The sequence below is a fragment of the Neomonachus schauinslandi genome, chromosome 5 (genome assembly GCF_002201575.2).
Source record: "Neomonachus schauinslandi chromosome 5, ASM220157v2, whole genome shotgun sequence".
Lineage (NCBI taxonomy): Eukaryota > Metazoa > Chordata > Mammalia > Carnivora > Phocidae > Neomonachus > Neomonachus schauinslandi.
Window position 1 is genome coordinate 130,731,923 of NC_058407.1, and position 22,421 is coordinate 130,754,343.

At 40.9% G+C, this 22,421-nt stretch overlaps 1 protein-coding gene across 1 annotated transcript in view; it reads left to right on the forward strand.

Annotated features, from left to right (window-relative positions):
• The window catches only part of ITIH5 (inter-alpha-trypsin inhibitor heavy chain 5), a 77,252-nt gene that overhangs the window by 32,135 nt on the left and 22,696 nt on the right, over positions 1 to 22,421 (forward strand). The window contains exons 6-8 of the mRNA XM_021696688.2: positions 1,554 to 1,804; positions 16,467 to 16,636; positions 17,234 to 17,350. Coding sequence (XP_021552363.1) covers positions 1,554 to 1,804; positions 16,467 to 16,636; positions 17,234 to 17,350 — 538 coding nt within the window. The remainder of the gene's footprint in view (positions 1 to 1,553; positions 1,805 to 16,466; positions 16,637 to 17,233; positions 17,351 to 22,421) is intronic.

The following is a 22,421-nucleotide window of genomic DNA, read 5'->3' on the forward strand; positions in this document are numbered from 1 at the left end:
CATTTGTTTTTCCTGGAGTTTTTAATTGTCTCTCTTTTTTCTTATGACATAAAACATAATTTGTTACTATTAACATCTAGCAAGACACATAACTCTTTTGAAATGGTGACTAAATGAACAGCTATGACCTAGTTCTGCAAGCGATGACAATGCTGCAGATGCTGTCATTGCAGATGCAAATTCTGCAATGCTGTTGTTGCCGACAGCAGTTGGAAGGCATCACTGATCGGGAGGTACATCATGATTTCAGAGCTGTCCATCATGGAAGAATGGTGTCTCTAGGTCCATGGAATACTGTCATTACTTTGCAGCCTTGTCATCAATGTTTACCCTGGGATTTCTTTTCATTTTCTTTTGGGTTGCTTTTATTACTCCTTATATTCCATAACTTCCTCTTTCTTTTTCACTTTCACTTTGCTGGAGTATATTCTAAAGTAACTCCCCCAGAATAGATGTATGGGAGACACACTTTCTGAGACCTTGATTAATATTTTGACTGTATATGGAGTTTAAGATTGAGAATAATTTATCATCCCAACTTTGAAGACATTGCTCCCAGTGTTTTATAACATCTGGCATTGCTGATGATGCATCTAATGTGGTCTAATACTACTCCTTTTCTGTGTTTCCTCTACCTGATGTTTTGGGAGTTTACAATAATGGGTTTAAGTGTCAGTCTTTTTTCAGTCATTCTTCCTAGCTTTTTAGCTCTGGGAAAGAGGAGTGTAGAAAGCCTGTCATCTTGGTCATTCATTCATATATGGACTTGGAGGTCTCCTTCCTGTATTTGGTGCCCTTCCCACTCACATCTTATGCTGAGCCAGAGCCTGCCATCTCTCTGATGTTCTGTAGATGGTTTGCATCTTGATCCTTTGCTGCAGCCCCTGCCTACATAGTCTGAGCTGTAGAGTTCTGGCTCTACTGAATTCCCCATCTTCCAGAAATGTTTTGAAGTGCCATACCCACTGATGATTGCCCCTACCACTCATTCCTTTGGTTTAATCCTTTACTATCCCTTTTATGGTCAGTCTGCCGTCTTGAATCAGAGAACCTTCACTCCAAGCACTGAAAACATTTGGAATGGCTTGTATTTTTATATGCTTTGCAATCCTTTATTCTTTATCCTTACCCCTAGCCACAACCACCAAACTTTGCAAAGTGTAAAAACCTAATATATTAGCTATTTTAAAGTGACCTCAGATGTCAGGCTCGTTTGGTCATTCCAGTAAAGAGAAAAATGCAATTCACATCTTGACTCCAAAACTCTCTTTTCCAGCAGTTCACCGGTTTCAATATTCCCTTTCCCCTTTGCCCCCTCAAGCCTGACTCAGGGAGAGGTAGGAAAGTTCAGCAGTCTTTGAATTCTGTCCTCTTCAGTATTCCTTGAAACTTTGTGACCTTCCTCTAGTTCAGGTCTTTGCTTCTCTTCCCAATACTAATATGTAGTTTTTCTTCTAAGGACTCTCTTGAGAGAGTGGCCAGTGCCCTGAAGGGATTTGAGGGAACCTGGCTTTCTCTGACCGACCCTGTGTTCCCTTTTCTCTTCCTTACAGGGAGAAGGGGACTGATATGTTCAGAGCCTCTGTCGTGATTCCCAGCAAGGACAAAGCTGCCTTCCTCCTCAGTTATGAAGAACTCTTACAGAGGCGGCTGGGGAAGTATGAGCACGTTATCAGTGTGCGGCCCCAGCAGTTGGTGGGGAGGCTGATGGTGGAAGTGAACATTCTGGAGAGGTCCGGCATCGAGTCCCTGGAGGTGCTACCCTTACAGCACAGCCGGCAGAAGGACAGTGGGAGAGGGGAAGGTGAGTGTGATCACCGGGTCTCCTGTGCTAACTCAGAGCAGGGCGTGGGCTTCAGAGAAATCTATAAGACAGAGGGGACCCCTTCAACAAAGGCTCCGAGAGTTGGCAAGAATCTGAAAGATGGCAACACAACAAAGGCAAAGCCCTGTACAGTTTTGTTTTGTTTTTTTAAAGCTGTTTCTATCTGGAGATTTAAAGATGTTTAAATCATTTGACACAGTAATCTTACTTCTGGGCATCTAATCCAGGTGAAGCATCTAAAATATTGGGAATGTTATACACGCAATTCTGTTTGGTAACATTTGTAGTAGCAAAAACATTCTGTCATCCTAAATATTCAGCCATACAAACGTGATTAGTAAAATAGGGTTATGACAACAATGCAGCATGTGATGGGGAGGAAAAAGACACACTTGTACGCACTTTGTAATGTTAAATATGTTAAGTTTGTTAAATGTGAAGTTGACAAAAGACTAGAAAGTTCTATAAAATAATCCTTTTATTCTAGGGGGTGAGGGATTACAGGGTTATTTTTCTAAAAATCTATTTTTGAAACACTAAACATTTAACACTAACATACACATTTCAATGATGTATGAGACTCTTTCTAAAATTAAACAGTGAAAACTGTGTACTGTACATTTGATTGAGTGCAGGGACATTTTGGTTCATTACCAGGACCACCGTGAGATTTTTCTTAAATTCTGATTTTTAAAATCTCACCCTATTTGTTGAAATGATAATGATAAATTCAATACAATCTAGTCTTATTTACTATATTAATTTCAGCTGATAGTTTATATGAAATGTTCACAGGTGTTGGGCCTTACCCTAAGTAGACCAGTCAGGCTTCGTGTCAAATCCGATAACGAGACAGATGTGTCAGAAAGTTGCACCAGGATTGGACTCTCTCGATTTCGGGTATCTGTATCTGAGTCTGGAGGATCCCAAGAAGGCTGCTTTGGCAGGAATATTTAGGAATGAGATTGAGAAGAGAGTAGAGACATGACTTGACAAGGGGGAAAGGAGAACGTTGTTATTTAACGTAATGTGAAAATAGTCAGGACCCAGGGCTGGTGTGCAGAAGAGTGAACCATGCGGAAGATGCTCTTTCCTCTCGCCAGCACACAGTTCTGTTCATTACTGTCCATGGGACAAGGAGTTTCATCTCAGAGACTGGAGTGTGTCTTGGTTCTGTGGGAAACTCAGGTCTTTTGTTATGTGGCCATTCCCAACACTGAGTTTGATACTCTCAATCTAGATTGCATTAAAAAATTAAAAATATTGTCAAGGTATCTGACTTTCAGAAATGGTGTGAGATATAATACACCATTCTTATGTCCTAGAGGCCCCCTGTGTGTGGTTAATGGATTTTAGTTCAGCTGTTAACTAGAACACTGAAAAAAATTACCTAGGCCTTGGAAGACTCAGCTTGCACTGTAAAGCAGGGACAACAACTCTTTCATAGGGTCATTGGGATGTGTGTGTGCGTGTGAAGTGCCCTGTCCAGAGTAAGGGCTTTATAACAAAGTATTATATTATTATTACCATTATTACCTTATGTTGACTTTTTCTGTGCAAATCTTCTCTCCCCTATTAGAGCATAAGTGATTGGGAAGGCAGTTCTGTGTCCGATTACTTTGTCTCCTTCCGGTATTTAACACAATGCCTTTTAAACAGTGGATAGCTAATTATGTGCTTGCAAATTAAGAAAGAGAAAGAAATACACACCCAAACTAATAACGAGGGATGTTTTAAAATTTCATTTCTTCCTAATCATAATCTCTAGGGAAATTCTCCTATGTTTAGCCATGTGAAGGAGGGATATTTTCAGGAGGAAGAAGATTCTCTACGAGTTGCTGGAATCTCCGAGAGGGCAGGGCCGCTGTGGCCCATGTGTATGGGACAGGGCCTAGGGCTCAGCCACGCGTGGAGGCACTCAGCTGTGGGGGACTACGCAGGTGGTCCTGCTGCAGTAATGAAATGTGTGCGCTTTGCCTCATTTTCAGAACCACCGCAACTCTTCCAGGGATGTGTATGAGTTGTGGTGTGTGTGTGTATGTGTTATATTTGGAGGCCCTACAAATTAATGATTGTTAGTCAAAAAGTTGCTTACTGTTTTTATTCTGGGCCTGTGAGAATCTCAGAGGAATTTTTCCAGACCATTGATCTCTTGGGATCTATTATTTTTAAGAAAGTTGTTTTCCTAGCTTTTTGTACCAAAGCGGATATATAGCCTTCCAAAGCATGGAGATTTCACAAGTATGTACCCAAGCCAGGTGCAGTGGACTGATTCCCTTTTGGCTGCTCATTCCTATCCTTCAGCACTCAGCTATTACTGTCCCTGCAAAATGGCAGCCCAGCATGGAGAGGCACAGGATGTTGTGATTTTTGTCTGGACACTATTGCGTGCTACCAAAAGAAATCCAGGGTAGAGATCAAACCAGAATCAGGCTTGCACCAGAACATGAGCTGTAATTGTGTGAATGTGGAGCCATGCCAGTACATTCCTCTCCTAGATCTCCCTGCCACTAAGAGATCAGACTCCTGGAATTTCTCAAAGCAAATCTCTGACCACTGGACCCATTCGCATCCTTAGGGATGCGCTTCTGGATTAGGACTACTGTGTGCTTGGTACTAGACTCAGCACTTGCTCTATTGTATCTCATTCAGTCTTTATAACAGCCTTCTTGGGTTGTACTCTTTGTCCCCATTGTATTTGTGAAGAAGCTAAGGTTTGCAGAGTTCAAGTAATAGGAACAAGGACTCATATTTAATTATTGTTAGAAACAGAATCTGAGCATAGAGCTAACTGACTCCAACTTCATGCCCTTACCCACTGAACTGAGTACATAGAAGATTGTAAAATCCTGAGGATGTGAGTTCACATTCCTCATCTCTCCCTAGTTGTGTAAGAATGAAAAGAAAGGCTCAAAGCAATAGAACCTGTCTTTGATCAGTTTAGTCATCTGGTATATTGGGATCGGGCCCAGAGCCATTATACCATAAATTCACGGGCTCCATCTCAGTGTAAAACTTCTGTGAGATCTAATTTGGAAGCCAAAGTTTTATACTTATTGGATTACTAAAATATTTAACTCATGTACATGGTTCAAAATCTAAAAGATTATAAATTGATTTCCAGTGAAACACAAGACTCTTTCTCTTATGCCCCCCACCCCCAGTTCCTCTCCCCCCTAAAATATTTTGGTGATTTATGAGCTCAGTGGGACAGAGTCTCTGAAACTAAGACTTTTCCTTGAACATCATGGGATGTGTGAGTCTCTGAAGGTGTATGCCAAGACAGATATCTCATGTATGTGGTTGGTTCAAGGCTGGTTATTTCACTTTCTGTGTTAAAATCTTGAACTTCCTAATGTTCCAGGGTGCCTAAATTACTGCCCTTTCCATGATTCCAAATTGCTTTTGGCAGAAAATTCTTATTTATGGTAAGATCCCTGATAGCTGAGAATAAAATAGAATGAGATAAAGTAAGAAATAAGGTGTCTTGCCTGTTTTATTGCCTTTTGCTTTAAATCAATGACACTCAAACCTGGCTATACCCTTTAGTCACCTGGAGAGGTTAAAAAAAAAGATACAGATGCCTGAGTCCCACCTCAAACACTTGAATGAGAATTTCTCAGGGTAAGGCTTAGGTAGCTGTATTTTTGGGTGTGATACTTTTATGAATTTATACAAGAAACCAAAAAATATATGAGTGCTTTTGACATGTTTGTTTAGTTGTAAAGCTAAAGAATAATGCTTATTTTTCTACCACTAAATAGGTATGGTTCTATGACTTTCATAGAGTTTCCCCTTTATATTCTTTGCTTTTTAAAAAAGCAGTTTTATTGAGGTTTAATTTACATAGCATAAAATTTGCTCATTTTAAGTATATAAGTCATTGATTTTTAGTAAATTTGCAGAGTTGTGCAACCATCTCCACAATCCAGTTTTAGAGCATTTCTATCACTCCAAAAGATCCTTGTATCTCTTTGCAGTCACTCCCTGTTCCCACCCAGCCCCAGGCAGCCTCTAAGCCACGTGCTGTGTCTCTTCAGATAGCTGTATTTTTAAAAGCACCCCAGGTGATTCTGATGCTCTATAAATGTTGGGAACCTTTACTTTGAACTTACTAGCAGACTTTAGGGACATTAACTATGTCAAAATCTGAACCTACAGAAACACCTTTTAAAATAAGTAAGATTGTTCTTTTACTTTCACGGGACCCTCAGAATACTTTTGATCCTTATTAAAATGTGTATCGTTCCTCTTTTCCACCAACATGTTTTTACTACTGGATACAGGCCAACATAGGATTACTCACACAGTTGGTGGAAAATAACCTCTTCCTGTATGCAGCGTCTTCTGTTCATCAACATAGATGGAACTTGAAATGGAAAAGTACCAACAGGCCATCCCAGTGGGGTTGGTGCAATCTTTTTAGTATAGTCTTGAGCTCCTTAAACTAGGTATCCCATCTTCTCTTGGAAAAGATAAATATGATCATTCAGTGCATTTTTGGGGTCAAAAGAGCTTCTCTCTTTTCCTTGATTCCCACTGTGACTTTCTGACCTCTCCTGCTCTTCCCCACTCTTCCCCACACCACAGTGAGAGCAGAGGCTCCTACCTTTCGAAGCCCGGCTTACTGTCCCCCCTTCATCCTGCCTGTTTCACACAGCTCCTTTGCCTGGCTCAGGGGCTCCCGAACATTGGCACACATTAGTACCAACCAGGGAGCTTTTGGAGATCGATTAGCCGTGCCAATTAAATTAGAGTCATCAGGGATGGAAATCAGAGGATTGCCTTCTTGTTTTCAAGTGTTATTTGGCTTCATTCCTACCTCTTTGTTCCCTAAAACTCTAGTCCTGGGCTGCTGACTCTGTTTCCAAGCTTCCCAGCTGGAGTTCCTGAGTAAATCTCAACTCCTCATCTTTGTCAAAACCAATGGACTCATGTGAAGTCACCCTAATCTGACAATAAAAGGAAATTTTAGTTTCAGGAGCTAGAAGACCATCTTCATTTTCTCCCAGTGTATGGTTCATCTATGATATGGGCCCATACTCAAGAACACAGAAGAAAGCTAGAGTATCAGTTTGTGCTCTTAAAATACGTTCTAAAAAGACAACCTACAGAATGGGGAAAATATTTGCAAATCATATGTCTAAGCATCTGGTGTCCAGAATATATAAAGAATTCTTACAACTCAACCAAAAAAAGATAAACAACCCAATTAAGATATGGGCAGAAGACTTTAAAAAAAAAAAAGGATGCAACTAGGTTTTCAACACTCTCCTGGTCTAAGTTGGTTAATTTTGCCAGATCTTGGGCATAGCTCTTATTTCTTTGTGAAGGGGGGATTAGGAGGCAGAATATGGTTCCAGAAGACTGGTTACAAATACATAGATCTCCTTTTCCTGGGTTGCCAGATAAAATATAGGACGCTCAGTTAAATTTGAATTTCAGATAGACAGTTATATCCATGCAATCTCTGGGACATACTTACAGTAAAAAAAAAAAAATCTCTTCTTGTTTATCCGAAATTCAGATTTAACTGGGCATCCTGTGTTTTTATTTGCTAAATCTGGCAGCTCTGCTCTATTAAGGGATTGCATTGTGACTGATGGTTCACCCCTGGTTCCAACTCCCTGCTGCTCTGTATTCTTCCCCCAGATCCAGTCTCCACTCTACAGCTGGAAGGGAATGGCCCTGTTTGGCCTCTGTACATTTGCCAAGAAATAATAATCTGGTTGTTATGTGAGGGTTTCCAGCATTGTTCAGTGCAGAAATTATTCAGGTATGAATCATTTGGCTCCAGAGTTGGTTTTGTTTTGTTTTGTTTTTAATGGTGATATGAGAACCATGTTATCTTGTTTGTTCTGCCATGGGCCGTAGTTCAGTCAGGGCCAGCTGTGAGCAGGATGGCTCTGAGCGACCCAGGAGGGTGGTCTGCTCTCTTGAACTTGACATTGGTGAGCAACCTACTCTTCTTGAGGAGACCACACTCTATCTATTCCTTTTTCCTGCGTCTGTTTGGTGTATGAGGTGGAATGTTGTCTGGGCATGTGGCACTGTCCACCATAGCTGTGGCTGAAGCCAGAGATGTGTCCATGGCACGTGACATGGGTTACTGAGAGCATCTGCCATGCCCACCAAAACACTCTCAAGATGGATTCTCTTGAAAGGCTCCCCTCTTCATCTGCCCAACTATGTGCCAATGTGTTGAGTCACCTCCATGTTAAGTGTTCAACAAGCTTGTCTTGAGTTCTCACCACATTCCTGGCAGGTGTGCTAGATGCCTGGAACCTCAATGTGTCTAAGACATTGTCACTGTCCTTGAAGAATTTATAGTCAGCAATTCTTAAAAATTAAAAAAAATTTTAATTATGGTAAAAAACACACAATGTTAAATTAACCATCTAAACCAGTTCTAGGTACAGTTGAACAGTGTTGAGTTTATTTACTTTGTTGTGCAACCAATCTCCAGAACTTTTTCATCCTCCCAAACTGAAACTCTGTATCCATTTAACAACAGCTCCCTGTTGCCCACCCCCCCGCCCCAGTCCCACCCCCAACCCCTGGCAACTACCAATTCCCTTTCTGTCTCTGTGAGTCTGACTACTCTAGGTACCTCATGTAAGTAGAACCACACAGTATTTGTCTTTTTGTGACTGGTTTATTTCACTTAGTGTAATGCCCTCCGGGGTCAGCCATATTGTGGCATAGAGCAGGATTTCCTTCCTTTCCGTGGCTGAAAAATAGTCCATTGTATGCATAGACCACATTTTGTTGAAGAACACTTGGGTTGTTCCCACTCTTTGCTACTGTGGATAGTGCTGCTTATAAAAACATGGTGTATATGATCTTTGAGATCCTGCTTTTAATTTTATTGAGCATATACCCCAAAGTGGAATTACTGGATCATCTGGTAGTTCTATTTTTAATTTTGGGGGGAGCCTCCATACTGTCTTCTGTAGTGCTGTGCCATTTTACAATCCCACTCACGGTGCACAAGGGTTCCGGTTTTCCCACATCCTCTCCGACACTAGTTATGTTCTGTCTTTTTGATAGCAGTCATCCTGGTGGATGTGTAGAGTTGGCAGTTTTGAATAATAACAAAAGAAAACCTGGCAGGTTGACTCTGTGAAATGCCATGAAGGTTTTCCCAGTGATTGGGCCATGTTCCACCTTCGTGCAGGAGGGCAATGTAGAGGCATTTAACAGGAATCTCTCGATCTTAGAGTCCTCTGCTTCTCTGGCACCATTTTTGGTAGGCTTCCATTTGGTTTAGTTTCAGATGCTTAGAGCAGCTAGTATTTAAGGTCTTCCATGGACACAAAACGGTATCATGAAGTGATATAACACATGATTTTAGGGGGTAACGGTGGATAGAATATGTGAGAGGTGACTTGGTTCATGTGTAGTTTCTCAGGGAAAGTCAGTCACATAGGGAAAACTGAGGCTCAGGAATGTATGATTTTAGGAAGAAAAAGCATTGAGTAACTAGTGAAGAAGGCAAATTTTCTAAGAAATTTGGGCAAGTGCCACTTAATTATAAAGTGATAGAGTTGAATCGGAACTCTTTCAGCTGTCAATTTGCATTAGTATTTTATGCTACATATTGCCATCATGTCTATATGATGCTATTTTCCAAAAGGATTTAAAATACCTATTATCAATCTAGGGGACAAAAAGGGTTCCCATAAGAAAAAACGATACTATGGGGCTTATGAAGGTATTTAACCAAATTCCTTCTCATCTTTATTGCCCAACTTCACCGCTTTTTCCCCTGAGACCTCGCCAATATATATTTTTCATTGAAGTGTGATTCACACACATTATATTAGTTTCAGCATGATTCTATATTTGTATATGTTGCAAAAGGATCACCGCACTAAATCTAGTTAACATCCATCACCACACAGTTATGGAAATTTTTTTCTTGTGATGAGAACTTTTAAGATTTACTCTCTCTCTCTTTTTTTAAAGATTTTATTTATTTATTTGAGAGAGAGAGTGAAAGAGCACACAAGCAGGGGGAGCAGCAGAGGGAGAAGCGAACTCCCCCACTGAGTGTGGAGCCCCACATGGGACTCGATCCCAGAACCCTGGGATCATGACCTGAGCCGAAGGCAGATGCTTAACTGACTGAGCCACCCAGGAGCCCTAATATTTACTTTCTTAGCATCTGTCACATGTACAATTCAGCATTATTAACTGTAGTCACCATGCTGTACATTGCTTCCTCATCACTTTTTCTTTTAATACTCTGCCAATTTGCTTGAATTTTTTCTGTATTGCTACCATCAAAGGGTAGTTGCCCAGTTATTTGCAATACTTTTGACTGCTCTATATTGAAGTAATCTCTCCACTGGGGTCCAGGTGAGCGGGTTACATAAACAAACATAGACAATTTAGCCCCTTTTCCAAGGGAAATGAGCAGGCAGTGTTTGTTTGGAAATCCTTTTTGTAAAAGCACCAGGTGTTGGCCGCTTTCCTCTGACAGTCAGCAAACCCAGGGTCCACAGGAAGGAAGCAGGAAACCCTTCTGTCAGTTGACCCCAAAGGGCACAGATTCCAGATATTCCTGATATCCTTGACTGTGGTTCTTTGCTCCTAAATCTTTTCACCTTTAGACACGTTACATAGCAATTGACTTCCTTTTGTCCCCATGTGGTTGCCTAGGAGGAGAATGTTTATTTGTGAATAACATCCATGTTCCAGGACAAAACTAAAGACATACGTGTTCTCTAAAATATATGAAGTGCTTTGTCATTACAAGACAGAATCCGTGGGAAGAATATTTAATAGAATTTGTGTACTTGCTTCTTAGCCTTATGTAGACTCCTTGGAGAGTCTAGGGAAAGCTACGGGCCCTCTGTCCAGAAAAAATACACACATGTATACTTTTATGCAAAATTCTGTATATAATTTCAGGGGCCTCTTGGGAAGCTACCCACTCCATTATACTTTATAAAGATTGTTATCTCTATAAATATTCTTGAACTCCCTGTTATGAATGTTTATTATGATTAATCTTTTTTCCTCCAAATAATGATTATTTTGTTTTTACTAAGCTCTCAGTTGTATGGAGACACCTATTATGGCAAAAATGTGAACTGTATGTTATCAAAGAGTATTTTTTTTTTCTTCATGAGTTGCCTTTCATCCTATACAAAGAGTATAAGAAGCTACTTCAGAAGGGGCAGAGGCTGGGGGCTAATATGTATTGAGCATCTACTATGTGCCAGGCACCATGCTCGGTGCCTTGTATATGTGATCTCACTTAACTCTGACGGCTATTCTATGATGTGGATTTACTCCAGTTGAATGGATGTGGAACTGAGGCTCAGAGATATTAAGTCAGTCATTTTGAGTCTGTCAAAACTTAGACCCCACTTTCTTCGGTATTATGCAGCTTCTAAAATAACATGTATCTTCTTGTTCAAAAAGACCGGGCTCTAGACAGGAAGAGCACATCCTGGGGATGCTGGCGACCTGAGGAGCGGGGAAGAGTGGGTGGAGAAGGAGCAGTTAGTGAACCTTCCCGAGGACGCACTTGATTCCGTGGTGGGCCACAGAAGGTCATCTTGCACAAGAGCACAGATGCTTGCATCGAAATGGGAAGATGACATGAGGAGACTTGGCTTTCTCCAATCCAGAGCAATCACGGCACTGCACTCCTTCCCCTAACAAAGTGGGCACTGAGGAGAGAAAGCCAAGAGCAGGAAGAGACGTGTGGGCTCTCATTAGAAAAGTAGGTCAGAGTCTCACTCTTTTGGTCTGCTCCAGGCCTCTTCCCTTGCACTCTTCATTATGTTACGAGCACACGTGACTGTGGAGGGCCTGCAAATCAAGTTCATTGTGCTCATGAGCTGTTTTGTGGCCATCAGCAAGACGAGCCACGATTCACACAAGGAAAAGCTAAACAGTATTATTCTGGTTTGAGATGTTGGTCAGTAACTCTGGGGCAGCCTAGATTAACCTCATTGATGAAAAGGTTTTTTCCTTCTCTGGTAAAAAGATGATTTTATTTTCTAGAGTTATTGCTCTGGAATTTTTCCCGGCAAATTTTTTTTTTTTTTTTTTTTTTTGGTAGTTAATGGAAAATTCACTGGGTCACATTGACTGTCTGATACTTAATGGGTGGAAGTCAGCCCCAGGAGTTAGGCTTCTTGGTATTTAACCAAAGTGGGAATCAACCCACTCTTTGGGCATAGAAAATAAGCCCATTTAGAGGAATCTCATGAATTTTCATCATGAACTAGCAAACATCAGAGGTCAATAGGAAACCAAAATAATAATACACTATCTTTCTCATGGCTTATATCAAAGACCCCAGTCAAATGAATTATGAAGAGAGAAATTATACTCTTTAATCCTCAGTGCTTTCACTCAACCATGAATGGTATTAATTCAGGGGAGTTGTAAAGAGCATTTCAATGAGAGAGATTTGAAACAAGGAAGAGTAGGTACATGCTGATAGTATAAAGAGGGTCGAATCTAACATAGAATTTTAAAGTTGGAGATAATCTAGTGCCGCCTAATTACATACACCAAGGGCACATGACCATTGTCTCTGTAAGAACCAGACTCACCCGCAAGCCTTAATCAAATACGGCTTTCTGGTCCCCCCTCCAGAGTTTCGGATTCAGAGTTTCTGGGTGGGCTCAAGAATTTGTGTTTCTAGCAAGTGCGCAGGTGATGCCGCTGCTGCTGGTCCCAGACCACGTCACGAGAGGCACTCGGCACCATCCCCGCTGGTGGGTTTGTTTGAACACTTCCAGCGAGATGGGCTGTGACTGCTGCCTCTGCCCACAGGGGACATCTTTCCTAGAGCTTTTTGAGGCTGCACAAAGAGTGCTTCCCAGTAACCCTACCCTGGTCCTAATTCTGCCAGCTGGAATTACTCTGAATACACCTAATCCCCATATAAATGCCTACACAACAGACTTATCCTAAGGAAAAGAGCAGATAGGCTCTGTTTGGCAAGTAACGTTGATCCGTTCCATTCTAGGGAATGCCTGTTCATTCTGTTCTGCCATCCAACTCCCAACGAGTTCCAATTTTTAAAAAATTGGGGTATGCGTAGAATAAAGTGTATAAATCTCATGTGTACAGCTTGATGAATTTTCACATGTGTATATACCCAGACAGCTACTTCCAGGCCAAGACTTAGAGTATTTTCACCACCCCAAAGGACTCCTGCACCCTTTCCCAGTAGGTACTCACCCTCCAAAGGTGGCTACCATTCTTCACCATCATTCTGCGTCCTGTGGACAAAGTCATGCTTGCTCTTTTTTTTTTTTTTTTTTTTTAAAGATTTTATTTATTTATTTGACAGAGAGATACAGCGAGAAAGGGACACAAGCAGGGGTAGGGGCAGAGGGAGAAGCAGGCTTCTCGCCGAGCAGGGAGCCTGATGCGGGACTCGATCCCAGGACCCTGGGATCATGACCTGAGCCGAAGGCAGATGCTTAATGACTGAGCCATCCAGGTGCCCCAAGTCGTGCTTGCTCTTGAGCTGTATGTAAATGGAAGTCTAGAGAGTATTCTTTTCTGTATCTATGTTCAAAATGACTACGAGATGCTGCATAGACAGCAGTAGTTCTTTCCTTTTTGCTGCATGTACTATCCCAAGTTTCATCTGTTGAATTGTCTTACATTTAATTCCCTGGCCCTTTTCCTACTTTGTATATTGTTAAGGTTTATAATAACGTTGGCTGGCGTGAATCAGAATGGCCCAAGTACAGTCGTTCCCCCTTACCCGTGGTTTCGTGTCCCTCAGTCACCATTATCCCTGGTCACCCACGGTCCTGGAAGCAGATGGTCCTCGTTCTGACATGTGGTCGGAAGGCAGTAGGAGCTTCATGCTGTGTCACAGCGCCTACGTTCCTCACCTCACTTCATCCAGCACGTAGGCACTTTATCCTCTCCCGTCATCCTAAGAAGGATGATATTTTGAGAGAGAGACCACATACACATAAGTCCTGTTGCAGTATGTTCTAATAATTGTATTTTATTATTAGCTGTTGTTGTTAATCACTTACTATGCCTAACTTATAAATTAAACTTTGAATACATATGTATGTATTCAAAAAAGCATAGTATATACAGGGATTAGGGTGGGGATAAGGAGGGACTACGGTCCATGACATCACTTGATCTTTTCAATAGTGTGAGTTTGGTAGACCATTAACCCATTTTGCAGATGAGATAACCAAAGCTCGGTAACTTGCCCAAAGTCTCACAGGTAAAGAGAGGTTGAGCCAGTATCGAATGCAGGTCCTTCTGACTCATTCATGATTCCGAGTTCTCAGCTGTGTTATCATGCCTCTCACTCTTGGTGCTTTACCAGTAATCACCGCATGAGAGACTGACTCGGAAGAGCATGCAGGTTCCTTCTCTTTCAAAAACTTTTCCATTTTCAGCCTTTCTTCCTTTCGTCTCTGTAGTGGCTCTCAGGTGTCGCCGCCCATGCTGGTGAGCTGGAAGCCGGCACTTGTCAACGTGCCATTGAGATTTTCCCAGCTCCTTCTTCAGCTGGGCAGATCTGTTGGAAGCATGTTATCTTTCATACAACTGTCTTCAATAAGAAGAAAATCTCCTGATTGCTGGCTTTCTGGTCGCTCCTGAAACTTCTGCCCTCAATGGGTGCAAATAATAGAAGAATCAGTTCTGCCCTGGTTCCTGTTAAGGTTACACCTAATTTGTCTCTGAAAAATAATTGTCTGTTCTGTTGAAGGAAATGTTTAAACTTCCTCTGATTTTAATGTCTAATAAACCCTTAGCAAGAGGAAGTTTATTCTTACGTACAAATTACCATGGGCAAATTATGCCTTGTTTCCTGTTTTATTTTGCTAATTAGGGATAGAGGATTGCTGATCAGCTCACTCTATGCATGGCATCGACTTGAATAGATTTAAAAAAAATGATCAGATGCTTTGCAGCAGTTTTAAGCCTGGCTTTGATTCAGTATCTGGATAAAGTCTCCACATATACTGACATTTATGTATCCTCCATTTTATTTTTATATTCCTCTTGGCACATGCAAAGCTAAAAAATTTGAATTTCTGTTGTTAAGTATATAGATTTGGTGATGTTTGGATTTATAAAGGTGGGTAGTCTGCAAAGTAATTCCCTGTTGGTCGGGAAGTTCAGGAGTAAAAAACGGGCTGTGCTGTACTTAATCTTTCATCCCACTAATTTTTCTTAAATCATATAAAATCCATTTATGGGTTTTTTTTCCTGTAAGTCTAATTTATATTTGAAGATTTATGCTAGGGGAAACTTTGGGAGTTTTTTTTGTTTTTGTTTTTAAAGAGCCATAAACTTTCTGGACAAACAGTATGTTAGGGCAACCAAATGATTGGTGGGGTAAGGTGTTTCTTCTGGAACACTTCCATATAGAAGGAGTGATAGAATTAGACCCCACCCTTTTATAACTCTAATGGAATAGGGGATCCAGACAGACATTGACAGTGTCTGGTAAAACTATGTAGTGAAAGATCGATGAGGAGCTTTATAATGGGTGATCAGATTGACAATATGGGAGCCCACCATCTTTCTTACTACAGCTGAGAGCAGACAGGTAGATACTGTGTGCTTCTGATGTGAAAAAATGGTAAGCACTCAGCCTCACCTCATCACCTGTGAGGTGTTCTTGTCAGTGGTACTGACCTGCGTCTAAGCAAGCCTCTAACTTTCCTACCAGAACACAGGGAAGCAGAGAAGATGGATCTGGGGTTCTCAACATCGACTGCACAGTAGACTCACATGGGGGATTTTTAAATATCTGATTACCCAGGTTATGCCCCAAACCAATTAAATGAGCTCTTGGCCTGGATATCGGTATTTTTTTCTAGTTCCCCCAGATGTTACAGTGCAAACCAAGGATGGAAACCAGGGGAATCGAGGCGCAAGTTAAAAGATAAGACAAAACAATCATGAAAATGTGAGAATGTGAGAAATTCCACAGGACAAATAACCAGGGTTTTACAACACATTTACGTAGCATTAGAAGAAACACTTGTAAATTAAAAGAGATTTAAGAAACATAAACCCGATGTGGTGTATGGTCTTTTTTTTGATCCAGATTCAAAGGAATCAGCCATATCAAGACACATTCTAAAGAATCAGGAGAATTTCAATACAGACTGAGTATATTCGGGATAATATGACATTGAGCATTGGTTTTGTAATTTGTGATGATGGTTTTGTGGTTATGTGGAAAAAAGTCCTTATAGTTAGAGATATATACTGAAGTATCTACAGATGAAATATGATGTCTGGGATTTGTTTTAAAATACTCTAGCAAGAGATGGTGAGGGGATTCATAAAAACAGATACGAAAGATTGATAAAAGGTTGATAATGGTTAAAAGTTGGGTGAAACGTACATGGGGGTTCATTTTACTATTCTTTCTACTTTTGTGTGTTTAAAAAATTCACATAAAAGATGAAAAAGAAGGCATAAAGGTGAAATCTCTAACATCTCTTGCACTGTGATGGATTATCAGTACAAAGTCTATGAAATTCATATGGAATATAAACCTGCAATAAAATAAAGTCTAGCCCTCTGTGTCCATGCAAAACAGCCCTGCTTCTTTTCAAAAAAAAATATTGATACGTGCAGTTATGAATTGTTTGTATCTTGTTTGCAGATGATTCTGGGCTGCCTCCTTCTACTGTTATCAACCAAAATGACACTTTTGCCAAAGTCACTTTTAAGCCAAGTGTGGTCCAACAAGCCAGGATTGCTCAGAATGGCATTTTGGGAGATTTCATCATTAGATATGATGTCAACAGGGAACAGAGCATTGGGGACATCCAGGTAATGGGCTCATTGTTGCCATTTTGTGTTAGTTGCTTGATACTTTTAGTTAGAACGAGGATTCCAGTTCTTATCTAAGGGAGGGAGAACTTTCTGGTTCTTAGAAATTTGTTTTAACCTAAAATATGTCTCCAAGGGGACTAGGGTGTTTCCTGCTTCAGTAATCTGGAGAGCAAATGAAATCTGTAATGTAATTTTCCCTGCGGTGTTTTAGATGAAGTTAGAATTTTAGTTCATCTTCAATTTTAATTAAGAGAGCCTGTTCCATGGCTCATTTCCCTTTAGGTTTTATGGCTCCAGAGACAGGGTGGGAATATTAAGATGCATTAGCACGCATCCAGAATGTAGACAACTTTGACATCTCAACTTGTAAAAACCACATATTAGGAAGCAGGAATTCCAAGTGGCAAGGGCCATAGGGGGTGGATAATTAAAATTGAATTAGTCAACATAGGCGGTAAGTTTTAAAGGGATGATTTTATCTTTATAAAATCTGTTTCATGTGTTTCATTCATTGTAGAAGTTATATAGACTCTCCATTTTAGGTAGTTTTCCTGCCTATTCCAGGCACATTTTTACTTTCTCTTCCTCCACCAGGTTCTAAATGGCTATTTTGTGCACTACTTTGCCCCCAAAGACCTACCTCCTTTGCCCAAGAACGTGGTATTTGTGCTTGACAGCAGTGCCTCCATGGTAGGAACCAAGCTCCGGCAGGTGAGTGAGGCCAACTGCCAATTTTATTCTTTCTCACTTTTGCCTGGAACCTTGATGCACTCTGTGAATAAAATTCAGTTGATGCCAAATGTCTGCTTTACCAGCCAGCTATTCCTGCCTACACAGAACCTTTCTGAACTGATGATCCAATTCAGCCATTGACATAAACTATCATTTAGGATGGTGTTTTAAAAAAAGAGAGAGAGAGAGAGCAGAGGGGCATGTATAGAGACACTTTGAAAAAAAGGGGACTGGAAAACTAGAGAATGTGAGACAGGAATACGCTGAGAGGAACACTCAACAGCACTATTGTTGATGGAATAATTCTGTGTGGTAATCATGTCCTTTCAGAGCAATGGAAGAGAGTCATTGGCAGCCCTGTTGGCCTACCCTTAGACCAAAGAACTTCCATCTCAATAATTCAGGAGTGAAATTCTTATAGCATTTAGGATAAATGTTAAAATTCTAGGGATAGGAGGGACATTAAGGGACATGTAGTCTATGCTGAAATACTAAACTATATTGAAAATATAAGTATTAAAATTTTTTTAAAAAGCCACTGGAAAGGGCTATTCCTTATCTTACTCTGGTATCATAAAATATCACAAATTTGCTTTTATAATATAGTTTCAACTCACATAACAGAAAACAAAAAAAGCTACTGGCTGCCAGACCAAATTATAATTCTACATTCATCAAACACTTAGTTCTCTTAGTTTTTCTGTCTTAACTCATTATCTATTTTTATCAATTAACAATAAATATGTGGTTTAATAGTACCTCATACCTCAAAAGAACCCTCTACCCTACCTCCTTCCACCCCTACATCCTATTCCACATGTAGTTGAACCTGATCTTAGCTGATAAACTCTTGTAAATATTTTCTCTCAGTTACTACTTTGTAAGTTCTTTCCCTGGCTGTTTATATTTAAAAAATCATGTAGAATCTGTTGATTTTTTTCCTTCATGGCATCTTATTTTTCTCCACCCCAAAATAGTAAAAAATACATTCTATGCAAAAATAGGGTTTAACTCTTTTCTTTCAGAAGATTGCCAGATATAATTTCTAACTTGTATAGGAGCAAGATAACTTCGCCCTGTCAGTCAGTTCCATGTAGTTCTTCCACATCACATCCTTGTACAGAATTCAACCTGCTAACTTCTCCACTTTGATTGCTTTTCCTTCCTTTTGCATCTCTGACCTTCCATCTGGGATTACTTTTATTTTGCCTGAAGAATACTCATCGGGGTCTTCTTAAATGTGGGTCTGCCAGTAAAGAATTCTCTTAGTTTTTGCTTGTCTGAAAATCATTTGATTTCATTCTCATTCTTGACGGATATTTTTATTGGGAATGGAATTCTGCGTTGACAGTGATTTTCTTTCCATTGAAGATAGATCCCATTGTCTCCGGACTTCCATTGTTACTGTTGATAAGTCAGTAATCATATTAACTGTTGTTCCTCTAAACGTAATCTTTTATTGTTGACTGTTTTTAAGATTTTCCTCTTTATCTTAAATTTTCTGTACTTATAATATGATGATTTCAGAGGTGGATTTCTTTCCTTTTTTTTTTTTTCTGCCTGAGGATGCTAGGGCTTCATGAATTTGTGGATTCATGGGAAAATCCTCAGCCATTATTTTTGAAATCCCATTGGCTCACTTCTTCTGGGATTCCAGTGTTAGAAAAGTATCCTGTTTCCCTTGCTCTCTTCTATTTATTCCTACTTTTGCCTTTCCGAACTTCATTCCAAACCTATCTTACAGTTCACAGATTCTCTCTTCAGGTATGTCCAGTCTACTCTCAAACTCATCCATTGGGTTATTTCAGTTATTGCATTTTTTAATTCTAGAATTTCCATTTGGTTCTTTTCAAATTTGTTCTGTCACTTTTTAGAATGTTTAGTTATTTCACAAAGTTTTTAATAACATTTTTTATTTTCTCGAGCATCATAAACATAGTTATTTTAAAGTCCATATCTGATCATTCCAAACTTGAGCCCCTTGGGAGCTGCTTTTATTATTTTTCTTCTCTCCTTGTGTGACTGGTCATTTATGATTGCATGATGAACATTATATTCAAACATTTGTTTTTAGAAATAGTTGAAGGCTTAGGATGACGATCTTTTCTGCTAGAGAAAGTTAGGGATGTTTTTGTCAGGTACCTGGAGGATTATAATTTGGGATCATTTTTTTTAAAGATTTCTTTACTTATTTTAGAGAGCTCGTGCAAGTGGGGAGAGGGGCAGAGCCCGCATGAGTGCAGAGCCCAATGCAGGGCTTGATCCAACAACCCTGAGATTATGACCTGAGCTGAAATCAAGAATTGGCCACTTAACCAACTGAGCCACCCAGGCGCCTCAATCTGGGATCATTTTAGTCCATTTTCAGGGCTTGGGATTTTTCTGGGCAGCCCAGATGGCTCAAAGCTGGATTGCAGTCCTTTCAAGACTGGTTTATTTCTGTATAGCACAAAATGTAGAGGTTTACCAGAGCACCCATCCCTGGTGGGCTCTGGACTTCAACTTTTGACCCCCTAAGCTACTAAAGTGATGCTCAGCTTCTCAGATGTTTCTTTGGCCTTGACAAACATCCTTTAGATAAAAGTGATCCCAAATGCGGAGACTGCCTCTTTAAATTTTCATCTTTCCCAGCAGCTTGAGTGACTCATATCTTTAGCCATCTGAGTCACATCAGGCTTTAACCTCAAACCCAATCCGTTCTAGTGCCCAGGATCTTCCACTTCCAGTGGGAGAACAATCAAGAACCTTCTTACTAAACTCCCAGAAAGGTAAATCCTGCCCCAAATTGTTCAGAGAAAACCAGTGAACTAAATCAGGATCTCTTAGACTCACCATTAATGATAAAATAAAATCAGGCACTTCTTAAAAATATAGCATGGAACATTTTCACCACGGGAGGCATCATGCTAAAGGTATTACATGAATTATTGGATAAAAGAATATTTAATCTTTGTAACAATTTGGCCGTCATCCCCATTTTAATGATAGGGAAACCGAGGCTTTACACTGGTGGATAACTCAGTTAGTCAGTGGCAGGGCTGGCTCCAAAGCCCGGTCTGACTCTGAGCCCATGCATCAAACCACAATGGCGTGGCGTCTTAGTGCAGGTTAGTGGTGTGATGGGACAGTGCTCTCGTGTACAAGGGTAGAAGGTGCCCGCGGATCCAAGGTGAGTGCAGTTTGACATCTCAAGAGCCAGTGAAGACGGATGCATTTCGGGAGGGATTTCCATGCACTGTGCAAGAGCAGTGTAACGGTAGACGTCACTCCAGTTGCTATCCTCCCCTCCTCCCTCATTCCTGGATATTAAAATTCCATTACTTGCTGGGCACTGAAAGTCTGGCATGCAGTCTGCTGGCTTCTAAGCGACAGCATGGCGTCCTTCCAGGAGAACCACCCTGGACCAGCCAAACACATGTCAGAAGCCTCGAGGCAGTTTCTAAAGCCCGTTGCTGCCTTGGAGTGTTTGGAAAACTGCTGATTGTTGTAGCAGCTCTCAGCTCCTCCAAGGCCACAGTGCTGAGTGAAAAGCTTGGTTGACGGTGGAACCTTATACACAATGTCATGGCCACTGGTGAAGAGGAAGATGGCTCCAAGCACAGGGCTTTCGCGGTGTGTCAACAGGCTTGGCAACATCGGACATTTGTCACAAGTCCCCTCGGCTCCTGTGAAGAATCATTCCCTGTCACACGGGGTGGTGGGGGCTGGTTCTTGGCTCCCCTCATCGTTGATGGGTCCGAAGTACTTCACTTTGCTCATCCCAGTGAAGGGCACAGGGTTGGTATTGAATAATTCGAACAACTGACTTATAAAGAATTGTAAGATTTTTTTAACCTTAAAATGTATTCTCCCTAAAGGGTATGTCAGTACCTGGGCACTTTCTGGTTCTGGTCCTAATCCCAGTGGGAATGAGAGCCTGGAAGCCAGGACTTGACTGGCTTAGGAACAGCGACAGAGCCTCCCACAGGTTGCTGGTGCATGACTTCGCTTTGCTTTCTATCCCGCGAGCCTCTGTCGGCGAATCTGCTGCGAGAGAGGCTTCATGCTAGGTCAGGCAAGATTTCTGCCTCCTGATTTCAGCTTATAAAACCTCTCAGTGGGAGGAGGGGCTGAGAAGAGCCACAGAAAATGTGATCAGCGTAGCCCTTTCTTTCCTGATTCCTTTCAGGTGTAAAGCCCTGGCACTAGCAAATACACGTCCTTGGGAACAGAAGGAGAATACGTGTGTGAAATACGTTATTCCTCGACCAAGGTTTACATGTTCTTCTCTTCCCTTTCCCTAATCTATGTAACTAGATCTACTTTCGCTTTCATATTAAGGAACTTGGTTGAGGGACTCTCTCTGGCAACCAAGCAGAGGCTAATGGATCGTTTACCAGATGCTTTTCATGCTACAACTTTCTATAGATTCGTTCCCATCATCTGTGCCATTCTGGGCTAATCCTAGATTCCCATGGAGCTTTTGGAAGTTTGTCTTCCTTTCTCCATTGAATTTAGTCATCAGTTTTGGAGGGTAGAGAACAAGCATGATGTTTCTTATCTGTAATTGCCAGATTAAAGTGAGGGGAAATGTGAACGTTGCTTGTGCTCATTCATTGGCTTACTTCATGCTCTAGGTCATCAGTTTCATCTTCATGTCCAAAATTCAGCTTCCAAGAGGCATTTGGGCATTTTATGCGCAATCCTATAGGCAAATAGCCTGTCTGTAAGCTCCATAGATTTGGGAAGCATCTTGTTTTTGGTCATTAGCGTGCATATTCCCAGTGCCCAGCACTGGGCCTGACACTTAGTAGGTAATGATTTTTGCTGAAATACATACCAGCACATAAACATTAAATGCGGCGCACACTTTTGAGTCAGAGTACGTACCATGGAATGGCCAGTATGTACCAAGCACTTGAAACATTTTACATACATTTTTTCATTGAATCTTTCAGTAATCCAGTGAAATAGACATTGTTATCCCCTTCTTATAAACGAGAAGGTGAGGGGCAGGGAGGTGACATCGCTATGCTAAATAGAGAACGCTGTAAGTAGGGAAGTTCAGCAT